The sequence below is a fragment of the Poecilia formosa genome, unplaced genomic scaffold (genome assembly GCF_000485575.1).
Source record: "Poecilia formosa unplaced genomic scaffold, Poecilia_formosa-5.1.2 Scaffold1077, whole genome shotgun sequence".
NCBI lineage: Eukaryota > Metazoa > Chordata > Actinopteri > Cyprinodontiformes > Poeciliidae > Poecilia > Poecilia formosa.
In genome coordinates this window covers 12,512-27,172 of record NW_006801016.1, presented here as the reverse complement: position 1 = coordinate 27,172, position 14,661 = coordinate 12,512, and the positions used below count along the sequence as shown (strand labels likewise).

At 43.0% G+C, this 14,661-nt stretch overlaps 2 protein-coding genes across 3 annotated transcripts; both read left to right on the top strand.

The window, feature by feature from the left end:
- Positions 1 to 448: 448 nt before the first annotated feature.
- LOC103132478 (S-arrestin-like) lies at positions 449 to 10,820 on the top strand. 2 transcript variants are annotated; one of them, XM_016667415.1, is made up of 16 exons: positions 449 to 537; positions 2,034 to 2,115; positions 2,882 to 2,942; positions 3,048 to 3,092; positions 3,602 to 3,801; positions 3,879 to 3,938; positions 4,801 to 4,868; positions 4,938 to 5,073; positions 5,184 to 5,268; positions 5,348 to 5,420; positions 9,225 to 9,362; positions 9,434 to 9,511; positions 9,808 to 9,822; positions 9,897 to 9,949; positions 10,041 to 10,076; positions 10,132 to 10,357. In XM_016667415.1, the coding sequence occupies exons 2-15, from the start codon at positions 2,068 to 2,070 to the stop codon at positions 10,052 to 10,054; spliced, it is 1,074 nt and encodes a 357-aa protein (XP_016522901.1). In that variant the 5' UTR covers positions 449 to 537; positions 2,034 to 2,067; the 3' UTR covers positions 10,055 to 10,076; positions 10,132 to 10,357. The 2 variants fall into 2 exon arrangements, with proteins under 2 accessions (XP_016522901.1, XP_007544343.1); XM_007544281.2 differs by lacking the exon at positions 10,132 to 10,357 and adding an exon at positions 10,521 to 10,820 and having other exon boundaries at positions 450 to 537; positions 10,041 to 10,050.
- LOC103132477 (tripartite motif-containing protein 35-like) lies at positions 5,428 to 7,773 on the top strand. Its single transcript, XM_007544280.2, has one exon. The coding sequence runs from the start codon at positions 6,111 to 6,113 to the stop codon at positions 7,482 to 7,484; it is 1,374 nt and encodes a 457-aa protein (XP_007544342.1). The 5' UTR covers positions 5,428 to 6,110; the 3' UTR covers positions 7,485 to 7,773.
- Positions 10,821 to 14,661: the final 3,841 nt, after the last annotated feature.

Below are 14,661 nucleotides of genomic sequence, written 5' to 3'. Positions count from 1 at the left end.
AATAAAGGAGTTTGTTTATAAATAAAGGAGTTTGTTTATAAATAAAGGAGTTTGTTTATAAATAAAGGAGTTTGTTTATAAATAAAGGAGTTTGTTTATGGATAAATGAGTTTGTTTATGGATAAATGAGTTTGTTTATAAATAAAGGAGTTTGTTTATAAATAAATGAGTTTGTTTATGGATAAATGAGTTTGTTTATAAATAAAGGAGTTTGTTTATAAATAAAGGAGTTTGTTTATGGATAAAGGAGTTTGTTCTCTATCAGCTGCTGGATGCTGACCCTCAGGATCAGTAAAGTGAAACGCGGCGCTGCAGGCAGAGCTTCGTTCTAATCCGGCCCGATGTGCTGACGGAGGTGGAACCGCTCCAATCCTCTCAGGAAGTCTGGCTGTCTGCGGAGCGGCGAGGAGGAGGGCAAAGGTCACCGCAGACGGCCTCTGATTGGCCCAGGCAGCCCTGACAGACAGCAGGTGTTTACATATAGAGCCAGCGGACCGGGTCGGTCTCCTCCTCTCATTCAGAACCTCAGCAGCACAGGTGAGTCACTCGGATCCGACCTGCAGGTTATCGTGTTTTATCTGTTTACTGTAGGAGGAGTCCGGACAGGAAACGGCCCGATTCAGGAGGAACCAGAACTCTCTCTGGAGCAGGAGACACTAAACTAACGTTTATTAGATTCTACATGATTCAGAGGGTCAGTGATGAAGAAAATACTTTATTAACATAAACCCAAAGAGAATCATGTTCGATGGCAGAAGCTCCAGTTGGAACAGATTTGTTCTGGTTCTGTGAGCAGAAAGATCTGGTCCAGATCAGTGGGAGGATTTTAACAGGATTAAGAGGCTCAGCAGCTGAAGTCTGTTTACATGTTTTCCTCTTCATCTTAATTTCATTAACTCTGCTGTAAACAAACAGTTTATTATTTTAGTGAGAAATTCAGCTGAAAACAGAAGCAATGATGGAAATCTGTTTATGTTCATCTGTTCATATTCAGTTATAAAGTAGATTATAATCTGACTAATTCTATGACATATTGTTTTAAATTAAGTTGTTTTTTTAAAAGAAATGTGTTTTCAGGTTTTATTTTACCAGCTGATGGAGCTGCAGTGCATCATTTAGGCCGCTAGAGGGAGATAAAACTAAAACTGAAGATATTTAACTTCTAGTTATTTTATCTTTACTTTCATTCTCTGAGTGAATATTTCTACTAGAAATCATATTTTCATCGTTTTTCTGAAAGGAGTGTTACAGAAATATTACATCTGTGTTTGAGCTGAAATTTTTAAAAAGAAAAACAGTTTTTAAAACCTTTAAATCAGGAGCTCCAGCACTTCTAAACAAGCTGATTAAATAAAAGTTCAACCAACCAGAATCTTTATTCAACACCAGCAGCTGAATTTATCTGAGAAAAATCTGAAACATTTGAATCAGCTGACAGACCTGTTTCTGCAGCAGCTGAAGAAAAAATATAACTATTAACAGTTAAAGAAAAGGAAGCTGATTTTCTCTTTCTGAGGTTTTCCAGATCGATACTAATACTAATTAAAGGTTGTAACTCAGAAACAGTCGTTATGAAGGGAAACGCTGTGGGCTGGAAGGATCTTCAGCAGCAGTCAGTCTTACAACGCCTCTGAAGAGGCCTCTGACTGAAGACTGTTGCTGTCTCTGAGTCTCATGCTAACATGCTAACAGCTCAGCATCCAGGCAGCAGAGAAAACATCCTGGATGAAACCGTCAGCTGTTAGCTCTGCTGATCCGCCTCCTTTGCTTTTGCTGCTCCTATTTAAATCTCTGATTGGTTAAAATTCATGCATGATCTCTGCAACATGTCACAGAATGTCTCATTAATTTAAAATGTATTTAGACTCAAGCTTTACTTATATGTTAATATTGATGCTAATTATGTAAATGAGACATTGAGCCTTTTGAAGGTCGAACCAGTCTGAAGGTCGAACCAGTCTGAAGGTCGAACCAGTCTGAAGGTCGAACGCAGCAGCCCTGACATTTATTTCACCCGTTTCTGCTTGTTCCAGTTCCTCAGATCAGCCGTTCTCCATCTCCACCACCATGAGTCCAAAAAACGTCATTTTTAAGAAAACCTGCAAAGACAAGTCGGTGAGTGAAACTCAAAACGGGATCCAATCGATCCACTTCCTGTCAGAGCGACTCGTTTAGTTACAGACGGTTTTATCTCAGTGAAGACAGAAATGAGCTCAGAGCTTCAGTCCTGCTGATCGCTCCTCCTTCAGCTCAGAAATCAAACCCTAAAACATTTCCTGCTTTATTTGGTAAAACTCCCTACAGAGATGAAGGTTTGTATCGCAGCTCCGTCCTGCTGCTTCCTGGGAAAAGAGGAGTTTCTGCCAGGAAATGAGGCTCAGCAGGTTGTTAAGCAGAATGACGTCAGAAAACGAGTCTCATTTCTGAACCGACGCTTTTAAAAACAGACATGCAAGAAAACCAGCAGCTGTTTGTGGGTTTCCACTCATGAAGAGAAGTTTTATAACTGCTGTCTCATATTTAAATAATTATTTTAATATTTGGAAGCACAATAAAACCAGATGAACTGTGTTTTCTGTATTAACATTTATATTTATGACTTAAGATCAAAAATGACATACAGAACTTCCCTTTAAAAATTTTATCTGCTTAAAATATGAGTAACTTAAATTATTATTAGTTACCGTGTTTGAATTGAATCGTCTGATAATAAAGTGAAATTTCTGAATAAATCTTTTTCTCTTCAGACATCAGATTTAAATATTTATTTTCCTTAAATGTCTGAGAAAAACAAAGTGAAATTCTGAATATCTGAGTTACAGAGAATCAAACTTCATTATTCAAACCGTCCCAGAGATAAACGGCTGCTGAATGTTTTCAGGTCGGCGTGTTCATGGGGAAGAGAGACTTCGTGGACCGGGTGGACTCCGTGGATCCAGTGGGTCAGTCTGACAGCCGGATCCGTCCGGAACCAGAACAATCAGAAAACATTTCAGAACCAGAACCTCCCTCAGTCACTGACCTGCTTTCTCCTGTTCCACCAATAGATGGCGTCGTCCTCATCGACCCGGAGGCTCTGGCCGGGAGGAAAGGTCCGGGAATGTTTTTCTCTCCTGATGATTAAAACAGGATGGAAATATTTTAGCTTAGAGCCGAAATATTTCCTGGTTCAACAGGAAACTAGTTCAGGCCAAAAGTATTCATACACCTTGGAAATTTAGGTTTAAAGTAGTGATGTTTTCATTTCAGCATGTTTACGGGTATGAATACTTGTGGCTCTACTCGCATTATGTGATTTGATGTAAGAAGCAGGGCTGGCCCTCGGTTTTGTGGGGCCCTGGGAGGAATTTGGCCCCTCCTGCTGTTTAAAGCATCATCACCAGTAACCTGGTGGATTCTGGGAAAAGGGGCGGAGCTTAAAATCAATCACAGATAATTGGTTATTTATTTGCGTACAAACTGAGGTCAAACACAAAGAAAAGATGTGTAACCATGGTAACACATCGGACATTGGACATTTTTTTTTGCACTTTTACAAAGCAAACTTGTCATTTCTTCTGTTGAAAATCTTTTATCTGCTTGTGCCTCTTCTGCCCTCTAGTGTTCGTCACTCTGTCCTGCATCTTCCGCTACGGCCGCGACGACATGGACGTGATCGGCATCGCGTTCCGCCGGGAGCTGTACCTGTCCACCCGCCAGGTGTACCCGCCGCTGCAGGACCGGGAGAAGGGCGTCCACACCAAGACCCAGGCCAAGCTGCTGCGCAAGCTGGGCAACAACGCATACCCCTTCTTCTTCGAGGTGACCGGAGCAGCCAATCAGAGTCAGCCTTACTGCAGAGCCAGCTGAAAACCCTCTGTATTTGTTTTTCTTCCCAGTTTCCTGACAACCTGCCTTGCTCAGTGGCTCTCCAACCGGGACCCCATGATGTTGGGAAGGTGAGCTGCGGTTAAATCCTCCCAGTTCTGGATGACTTCAGTTTTAGGTTCAGGTTCATTTCAGTTTCACATCAAACCTGCACCAGTTTGGTTCCAATCAGCTCTTTTTTATCCAGCTTGGCAGCTTTTCCCTCCCCGGTTAAATATCTGTTTACTGATTTATAGATATTAGTTTAATCAGAAAACAGAAACTCCTCTGAACACGACTTCCTAACTCGGCTTTTATTAGAAAGTTTTCTGACTGAATGAAACTAGATTTATTCGTGATGATGAAGAATTTATTGACATCTTGGCAGAACTCTGATGCTAACTCAGTCTGGGTTTGGTTAAGTGAACGCTGGTTTGGTTTGAATGCATATGTGAACGGACCACAGTGCAAGGAATTCTGGGTAAATACAACCAAAACAAATGTGCTAGCCTAGCGCTAGCAGGAGAAATGGCTGGTGGTTTTTAACCAAAGAGAAATCCTCCAACCGCTAAAATCTGACGCCTCCATTTAGTTTCCGTTTGGTGAAGAAGGAAGTTGCTCTCAGTGTCTTCAGAGGTTTTTGTGTCGTTTCCTTCAGTGGTTCTTGGTGCAGTGCCCCCACAGGCCAGGAGGGGAACAGGTTGGTTTGACTCAGAGCAGAGAGAAAGAACCACAGCAGCTGGAAATGAACAGATGATGAAGTTTTGGTTCCAATAGAACCGGGTCAACCGGACCATCAGGAGTGAAGCAGAGAGTGGAGCCCAGTCTGTCTTCTCTCTGTAATCTGAGTCAACTTCATATCGGCCATTTTGGCCCAAACTTCCCCAGCTGTCCCTCTGGCCATCCTCCCAGGTCTCCCTTCAGTAAAAACCCAAACCGTCTCCTTTTCTGCAGCAATGTGCCGTGGAGTTTGAGATTAAAGCGTTCAGCGCTGAGAGTCAGGATGCAAAAGTTCGCAAACGGTGAGTCTCATCTGTCCTGATGGCTGAAGCGGTCGGTGGGGAAATGCTGAACACCCGTTTGTCCGACAGGAGCACAGTGAAGCTGATGATCAGGAAGGTCCAGTACGCTCCAGACACGCAGGGGGCGCCACCTTCCGTTGAAACCATCAAGGACTTCCTCATGTCTGACAAACCGCTGCATGTTAAGGTCACTCTGGATAAAGAGGTGGAGCGTCTCATGTTGATCCACTTATTCCTTCATTTACAGTCAAACCTGTAATTCCTCAGATTAGCTCACCTCAGATGTTTGTTGTTTTATCTTAAATCCATGTTTAGCTTTATTACCATGGAGAGACGATCCACGCTCACGTCAACATCACAAACAACTCCAACAAAAACATCAAGAACGTCGTCCTGTCAGGTAAACACACCTGACGGCGATGATGACATCATCATCATCACGTTTCAACACAAACTCACCTGAATGTTTCTCCTCTCAGTTGACCAGGTTGCCACGGTGGTGCTGTACTCCAACGACAGCTACGTCAAATGTGTGGACATCGAGGATTCTGGGTAATGATCGGCACACAGCAGAATCACAGCAGGTCAAACGACAAGCAGAAAATGATGACGGTTAGCTTTTGATCCTGATGTTTATGTGAAGCCTAACAAAATGCAGTCTGTCACCTGACGACTGCTGATGAGGGTCAATCCACCAAAGGTTATAATCAACAAAACCATAGAAGAAGAGTCATCAGCATTATCTACACACATCTAGAATATATCTGATCATATTAATGCCAGCATGCTCATTTCTGTTTGACTTTAAAGAGAAATTGTTTTAAATTTAGGTTCAATTTATTACTTTGACTACTGACATTGGAGAATTTTGTGATTTTATGCATCATTTATTTTAGATGAGGATCAATAAAAGGATAATATAATAATTTGGAGATGATCTACAGAACTGGCTGAAAGTCTCCTAAAACCAGACTTCTGTCCGTTTAATGCAGAAACATTCCTGCAGTGAAATCTCTGCTAACTGCACGGAGAGTTTAGATGCTATAATTAGACAGAAATGAAGCTCAACCAGTTCAGCTGAAAACTCTCCACCTCTGAACCCAGGAAGTTTCCTTCAGACCTTCAGCTGCTATCAACGATTCACCGCCGGAGGATTCCAGGTCCGGAGGAGAAACCTGAGGCAGTTTCACCTTTTATGTTTTTCTGTCTGAGCTTCATTTTTCTCAGCTTCACTCGGACAGGATGGCGAACCCAGTTCAGGAAGATCTCCACTTCCCCGTGTGTTTGGAGATCTTCGGAGATCCGGTCATTCTGCCCTGCAGCCACAGCTTCTGCAGAGCCTGTCTGCAGGGCTGGTGGACGGAGAAGAAGGTCCAGCAGTGTCCTCTGTGTAAAAACGTCTCTGGAGAGAAGGACATGCTCTGCAACCTGGTGCTGAAGAACCTGTGTGAGAGTTTCACAGCAGGGAAAGTCCCACAGAGGCGGCAGGATGTGTGCAGCCTGCACGGCGAGAAGCTGAAGCTGTTCTGTTTGGACCACTGGGAGCCGGCGTGCGTCGTCTGCAGAGACTCAGAGAGGCACAGCGGCCACAGGTTCAGACCCGCTGATGAAGCCGCTCAGCAGCGCAGGAAGGAGGTCCAGAAAGACATCCGGGCTCTGCAGGACAAGGTCAAGCTTTTCAGTCAAGTCAAAGTCCAGTTCAGTCAAACCGCTGAGCACATTAAGCTCCATGCGCGGCACACAGAGACGCAGATCAGGCAGCAGTTCCTGAAGCTTCACCAGTTTCTGGAGGAGGAAGAGGAGCAGAGGATGTCGGCGCTGAGGAAGGAGGAGAACCTGAAGAGTCGGGTGATGGAGGAGAAGATGGAGGCGCTGAGAAGAGAGATGTTGGCTCTTCTGGACGCCATCAGAGCCGCAGAGGAAGAGCTGAGAGCCGCGGACGTCCCCCTGCTGCTGGGCTCCACGGCGCAGCGCTGCCCCCTGCTGGGCGACCCCCAGCTGGCCCCAGGAGCCCTGGTAGACGTGGCCAAGCATCTGGGCAACCTGGGGTTCCACATCTGGAGGAACATGAAGGACGCCATCTCCTTCACTCCGGTCGTCTTGGACCCGAACACGGCGAACCCGGAGCTGGTTCTGTCCGATGACCTGACCAGCGTGCAGTGCGGCAGGAACCGGCTGCTGCCCGAAAACCCGGAGCGGATCGGAGGCTTCTGCTCCGTCCTGGGGTCGGAGGGCTTCTGCTCCGGGGCGCACAGCTGGGAGGTGGAGGTGGGGCGGCACGGCCGCTGGGAGCTGGGGGTTCTGGAGGACTGGGTCCGGAGGGACGGGGCCCTGTGGTCGGGGCTGTGGAGGATCCAGCTGTGTGACGGAAAACACACCGCCATCTCTCAGACCGCCTCGGCTCTGCTCACCGTCCGGGCGCTGCAGAAGGTCCGGGTGGATCTGGACCTGGACCGGAACCAGCTGTCCTTCTTTAACGCAGACACCAACACACACATACACTCCTTCACACACACATTCACACACAGAGTTTTCCCTTACATCTGGAGCGGGGCGGAGCTTCCGCTGAGGATTTTACCGAGGAAGATCAGCGTGAGCAGCTCCTCCTCTGGATGAGGATCAGAACAGGATCATCATTTTATTCTGACTTTATATCAGCTGCTGCTGATTTTTACCTGATGTTTTAGTAAACAGCTTTGGGTTTTACGCTCAGATAAAACTCAGCCAGTCTTTTCTCTGGTCAGATAAATTATCCTGACTAAACTCAAAATGATCAGTTTTCACTAAAGGAGTTAAAGGCCTTCGGTCTGGTGTGGTTTGGCCCTTTAAGTCATTCAAACACAAAATCTGCTGCAAAATGAAATAATGTGGAAATTTCTGTACAACAGCAGCAAAATGACGAGAAATCAAATAGATTCATAAACAGAAAAGAAAATGTATAAAAACAGAATAAAATACTGAAAGAGCAAAACTTCAACATAAACATAAAATACATTTAAACAGAGAAACTTCATTAAAAATGTAGAAATTGTTTACTTGGTATTAAAAATATTATTTACAATTAGTGACAATAAAAATGCAACAGCAGAGATGAGCAGATACCAGCAGAAATATAACGTCTCTAGATTTTATCATTCATAAAGTTTCCTCGACTTTATAAGAACTAAAAAAAGGCAAGTTATGAATAAGTTTATTACAGATTAAAGATAAACTTCTTATCATGTCCTGTAGAAAAACACAAAGACCAAAAATAAAGGAGAAAAGAAACAGAGAACGGTGGAAAAAGGTTTAAAATCAGAGACCGAAAGATGGAGAGAATTCAAAACACCCCAGAAGTCTGCTTCCACAGAAAGAGAGAAAAGAAACGTGTGTGTGTGTGTGTGTGTGTGTGTGTGTGTGTGTGGACGTAAACTGTATTTTCCATCAATAAATAACTTTTAATATTAAGGATCTAATCTGAGTCTTTCCTTAATCTCACAGCGACTAATGAAGAGTAAATCATGAATTAATTGTTAATTAACTGTTAAATAATGATGAACTTTTGATCTAGTTGGACTGATAGTGATTATTAATGGTTAATTAGTGAGTCTTTGACTTCACATGTAATTAACTGTTAGTGAACAGTTAATTAGCTGTTAGCTAATGAATGTTTCTCTTTAGTTAATGTGTAGTTAAGCTGATTTAATGCAGTTTCCAACAGTAAATAACTTCTAACAGGATTTAAAAAGCTGATTTGATTTCAGGAAAATCTTGAATGTTTGTAGAATAAGGGGGATTTAAATGATGACCCCGACGGTTTCAGACATTTTCACTTCAGCTGATAAATATTTGGGATTTTTATCTGCTTCCTGTTTATTGAAGCACAAAAGTATTTTAGCTGCTTTTTGTCATCAGTGAACTTCAGGAATGAGTCACAGAAGCTGTTGTGTTTGTTTGGAGTTTGACTCAGGAACAAAAACTTCAGATCTTTTATTTATTGTTGGTTGAATTAAAAAGATTTAATGTTTTTGCAGCCAAACCTTGTAACTGAAAAGAGCAAAGTCTGCCATCTGGTGGTGCAGTCAGGAACTGCAACTGGTTTTTACGTTCTGTCCATCTCTGGTCCTAAATCATGGCTGAATGACCTTCTCAGGGTTAAAGGTCAAGTTGTCTAGAGCGCAGCTGGTGACCTAATTATTAAATTTAGCTCTGCTGAAGCGGGAAACCTGTTCTCTGATCTAGTGACGCTTATTCATTCAGATATTTGTCCTAATAAAGTGTTTTTAAAGAGCAGAATGTGTTTTTGTTGTTTTCTCTGTATTTAACCTGCTTGTTGCTCTCGGTTTGTTCTCACTCTGCCTCCCGTCTCCATGTCAGGGACTCGGTGTCTGCCGGAGCGACGCTGCAGAAGGTCTACAAGCTGCTGCCGCTGCTGGCCAACAACCGTGAGAGGAGAGGCATCGCTCTGGACGGGAAGCTGAAGCACGAGGACACCAACCTGGCCTCGTCCAGCATGTGAGCCGCGCTCCACGCCAAAGCTCTGCCCCGCAGAACCGGCAGGATCTGAAACGTCTGTTTTGTTTCAGCGTGAAGGAAGGAGTCCTGAAGGAGGTTCTGGGAATCATGGTTTCATACAAAGTCATGGTGAAGCTCATCATCGGAGGGTTGGTCGGTTTTCCTCTGATTTTCCTACAACGATCAAAATCACAACAACCTGTCAGATCATCAGGTGTTAGAGATCTTTGATCAATTCAGTTTATTTCACAACAAATGTCAAATCAAAAGTAAGAAGTTAACAGCAGGAGACGGAGAACAGGAAGTGGCAGCATGATGCCAGCGCTCCTCCAGGAAGTAGCCTCAGCCAATCAGGACCCAGACCTCAGAGGCTGTCTGTGTTTCGTTTCCTCTGAAGCGTTTCTGCTGTAATCTGATCTCATGCTTGTGTCCCACCTGCTGGCAGGATGATGGGATCCAGGTAAGTTCAGGCTCTGTGAAACATCATGCATGTTGGACTCGGCCCGTTTATCCTGAACCTGGTGTGTGTTGCAGTGAGGTCGGCCTGGAGGTTCCCTTCACACTCATGCATCCCAAACCAGAAGCAGGTAGAACTTTCACCTGATCTCACCTGTCCATCAGACCTCGTTCACTATTTCACCTGTTTTCTCTCCACTTTGATTTTCTTGCTGCCGGCAGTGAAGGAGAGGTAACTATGAGAGCAACTAGATTCTGATGAGGCTGAAACAAAGACATGCAGAGAGAAGCTTCCTGATCTTATTGATGCCTCAGATCAGATTATTCATCAGGTCTTCCCTCTCCTGGTCCATGTTTCAGTTTTCCTCAGCGTTTTGTTTTTATCTGTTGTCTTCTGATCAGGTTAAACAGGAAGAACCTGCTGCCATGTTGGCTGGTGACACCTTGGCGCCCAACATGTTTGTTTTTGTTTTCTTTAATGTCAGAACAGATGCAGGTTGAGTTTATGGAATAGTTTGCAGCTTTAGATGAAGGAAAAACAAACGTAGGAGAACATTCCCAGATCAGTTGTGAAGGACGTTGGGTCCCAGGGGAGAGTTTGTGTTTTCCTCAGTGTTGTGGCCTGAACCATTTCCTGCGGATCAGTTTCTGTGGGAGTTTAGTTCTCAGTGGTCTGATCTGTGATGCTGCTGCTGTTCCCAGTGAGATGGAGGATGAGATGGTGTTCCAGGAATTCAAACGCTCCTACCTGAAGGGAATCATCGGCGCCGGCGATGATGACGATGAGGAAGGCAACGTGTCGGGCGGAGACGACATGGCGCCCAAGGAGAAGTAGAGACGGCGACGTGTTGGGATGCGACATCACTGTTTTAATCCCATGTTTTAGTGAAGTTCGTCTTCCTGCAGCTCAGAGATTTTAGTTACCGTAGAAACGAGCTGCAGCTTAGGCTCTAACTGAGACGCGTTGTTCTGTGTTTGAACAATAAAAACTATTGGACTCCATCTGTTTTCATCTCCTCTGATTTATTACATGAATCATAAACTCCTGGATTAAAAGGACCTGAATGGAAGATTATTGTGATTAAAACGTTTCCAAACATTATTCAGGGTTTGAAGACTTCCAGAAGTTACACTATGGAATAATATTCATTACATTACAAGGTTTGATTAACACTGAAATTTTAGTGGACATAAAATTCCCTTTAATCAGCTGAAATGCTTTTCTGGAAAAGTTTCAGGCCAGAGACGATCAGAGCTGCTGTGAGTTTTTATTCTGAAGTTCAGGGAAATGAAGTATGTTCAGTATTCCTGGAAAAGCTGCACATTGATTAGTGGACAAAATGTTGCCTGGGACCTACCTACTGACGTCACATCCGCATGAGCAAAATGCGGCTTTCTTGTTTGCTTTGAGTTACCATGACTGCTAGAGATGTCAAAGTCATATTTCAGAAGCAAATAAAGCGACACCATGTTGTCTTCCTAATATAAGGGACTTTTAAGTTTTCATTAATTTCCAAGCGATCCTGAATCAAGAAGTCGGCGGCTTGTATCCGTCGCTACCAGTTAAAGTTTGCAGCCTTCACTTCACTCCGGATCAGCTTCTTCAGCCTAAAACTACCGGGCAGACGGATGGTGACTAAAGGAGCCTCCTGAGTTATTTCCAAGAATCACTTCTGTATTCAGCCTGAAAGAGTTTATGGGAACCAGAGCCAGACAGCTGATCCGCCTGAACACCCTGCAGTAAACAATCTGAGCTCTGAACATGGAAAACTAGATAACACGGAGGCCTGAAGGAACACGGTGTAAAAGCAACAACACTGAACCTGAACAGCTGAACCAGATCTCTGACTCCAGAGCTGCTCTGCTGTTAAGCTACGAGGCTTGTTGAGCTTCTTCATGGTCCGTTAGCAAAAAGCCCGAACCGGAACCTCCCCGTTACTTGGCCTAACAATAAATTAAGGTAAAAACATTGTCCGCTAGAATGAATTAGAATGTTTAGATACTTAAATAACACATTTTTATAAGAAAAATGTCCGAGAATATTGCCTACTAGCATAAGCTAAAGCTAATGTTAGCCACAAAGTTTAAAGAAAATAAAACTCACCTTCGTATCTGTGGATGTTTAACATACATCTTAAAACCTTTCTCCAGCTTGTTGGGCTTTGGATCGATGGTCATCATTAATTATTACATTGACTTTCCCCGAACGCAGAAGCTGACGTACAAAGAGCCCATTGGCTGATGATTGCACACCAGCCAATCCAGAAGCTCCATTTATTTTACTTGCTGCTGATTGGCTGAACCTCCAAAACAAGATGTAAAAGTAGAAAAATTACAATTCATGAGTCCAGATGTCTGTAATAGTTTTCTACTGTGGCAGGTTTACATAAACACAACCGGACCGGGTTGGACCGGACCGGACCGGACTAACAACTGACGACTCCTTAATCAGGTTTTGAAACTTTAACAGGACATAAGGATGTTAGCTTCTCTGCTAGCACTAAAATGGTTCCAATTAGGCACATCTGGTGTTTAAATGATTAATAAAGTTCTTGAAGGCGGTCTGATGTATTTTCTGATATTAGCTGTAAGCTAACCCGTTTGCCTCGTCAGTTTCTGGACTCTTGGATTATAAACACACCTCTGGAACAAATATCCAGCTGCTTCTTATGGGAGGATGTTTTATTTTTGAGGCGGTTGATCTTAGAAACGTGTCGGACTCACAACCTGAAAAACATTCCTAGGATCCCTGGAACCAGGAGCAGCAAACAGTTTGGGACCAACGAGGAGCTGTGAGCTTCGCTTGAATAAAGACACAGAACTGCAGCATTTTGTATTCGACTCTTTTACTTCAGTTATCCAAACATTGCTCTGACTGTCATCACTCAGATGCATTCACCTGGAAACTGTCATGAATCACTGCAACAACAAGAGTCTCAAACTGCTGATCAGTGAGTTTGAGTCAGATGGAAAAAATCTCCAGTTTTCCAACCAGTTTGGTGTTTGTCTCCGAACACGGAGTGTAAAATGAGACGGTCGCCTTTCCAAAACTGGAGATTTATTCAAAATGACATAAATCTATCCATAAAAACAGTCATAACACAAATTTACAAGACACACCTTAGTTATTGTCTGAAAAACAACGTGGAAGTTTCTGCTCTGCTTTTATTCATGCATCATTTTAAAAGGCAAACTGATAATATTCCTAAGAAAATAAGCAGATTTTCATAATTAAAAGCAAATCAACTCTACAGTTGCAAAGTGCTTTGGAAATATTTCATGTTGGAGCAAAGCTGAACTTCTACAGCTGACTGTGAGAGGTCAGAGGTCAGTGTTGAATCAGAAGTGAGTTTTTCTGGACGTTTCAAAGGAGGAGAATTTGTTTTAATCGTTTCTTCATCTCCATGGAGATTCAGAAACTTCTTGGATTGTTTTTATCACTTATCAAAAGGACACAAACTGGTTTACAGTCAGATTATTTAGACTTTCATTCAAACATGTTTATTCTTCATCTGTCTGTGACTCAGTACAGCTCATATTTAATCATACTCCAGCTTCCTAAAGAAACCAAACTATGAACACGCCTGATCAGCTGCTAAAACCAAAATATCAGCCGTACATGTTAAGATATTGGTTCTTTATTCAAAACATCAATATGATATCTTGCAATTTTTTTGCTTAATTTGTTGATAAATCAGTGTGGATAGTATTAGAACTATCCACACTGTCCACCGTCGCAGGAGAGATGAAATGACCATAAAGTCGTGTTTTAAATGTGATTTATTGCAGATGATCCCGGTCGGTACCAGCCTCATTCTGCAAACGCTCCTCCTTTGAAATGTGCAGCACTGAATTTGATTGGCTGTCTGCGTCTAAACACCTGTCGCTGGGCGGAGCCTAAGGCGGCGAGGTGGTGGTATGGCCATCANGAGCTGCTCTGCTGTTAAACTATGAGGCTTGTTGAGCTTCTTCATGGTCCGTTAGCAAAAAGCCCGAACCGGAACCTCCCCGTTACTTGGCCTAAGAATAAATTAAGGTAAAAACATTGTCCGCTAGAATGGATTAGAATGTTTAGATACTTAAATAACACATTTTTATAAGAAAAATGTCCGAGAATATTGCCTACTAGCATAAGGGTTAGGGACCGAACCGACCGAGCCGCGTTTCCCCGAACGTGGAAGCTGACGTGCAAAGAGCCCAATGACTTAGAGGCATGGTACATATCACTTTCACAAGCCCTGATTGAAATATTAGGTGTTAAATGATCATTTAAATACTAGCTGCAAATACATTTGGAGTTAAAATAAAGTCTTTTATCTGATTTTCAAAGAAAACTGAAGCAATTATTTTTTTACATCTACCGAACATGTTGTTTGAAATTCAGTCTAAATATTTGGGACGTCAGCATTCATGCCTGTCAGGATCACCTACTGCAGTTATCAATAGTTCAAATCAATATTATTTGTGATCTGCTGCAATTTAAAAGTAAACATGATTATCTTTGTTGCTGGAAGAACGCGCAATCTGCTGGAGGTCAGAGGTCACAGAGGTAAAGTTCACTATCTGGTTTTCAGAACCGTTGTACCCAGACTTTCATTCGGACATTCGTCTCTTTCTTCACATAAAACTGGATCATGTTTCCTTGAATAGTTTGTGATGCTAACAGACGGTTGATACTTTGTCCTGCGATCTCCTGCTTGTTTTGTCTCAGCTACACCTTATTGCATCGCGACACAACCTGCATGCTGTCGACAGCAGAGCTTTTCAGTCAATAACAATTATAGCAGCAAATGTGAGTGATAGCTGTTTATTCAGGCATGTTTAATGTTGTTTTTCTTCTAGC

Coding starts and splice junctions, on each gene's coding strand:
- LOC103132478 (XM_007544281.2), top strand. CDS start 2,068: ATGAGTCCAAAAAACGTCATTTTTAAGAAAACCTGCAAAGACAAGTCG. Junction 2,943..3,047: donor GGACTCCGTGGATCCAGTGG/GTCAGTCTGACA, acceptor TTCCACCAATAG/ATGGCGTCGTCCTCATCGAC. Junction 5,074..5,183: donor AGGTCACTCTGGATAAAGAG/GTGGAGCGTCTC, acceptor ATCCATGTTTAG/CTTTATTACCATGGAGAGAC.
- LOC103132477 (XM_007544280.2), top strand. CDS start 6,111: ATGGCGAACCCAGTTCAGGAAGATCTCCACTTCCCCGTGTGTTTGGAG.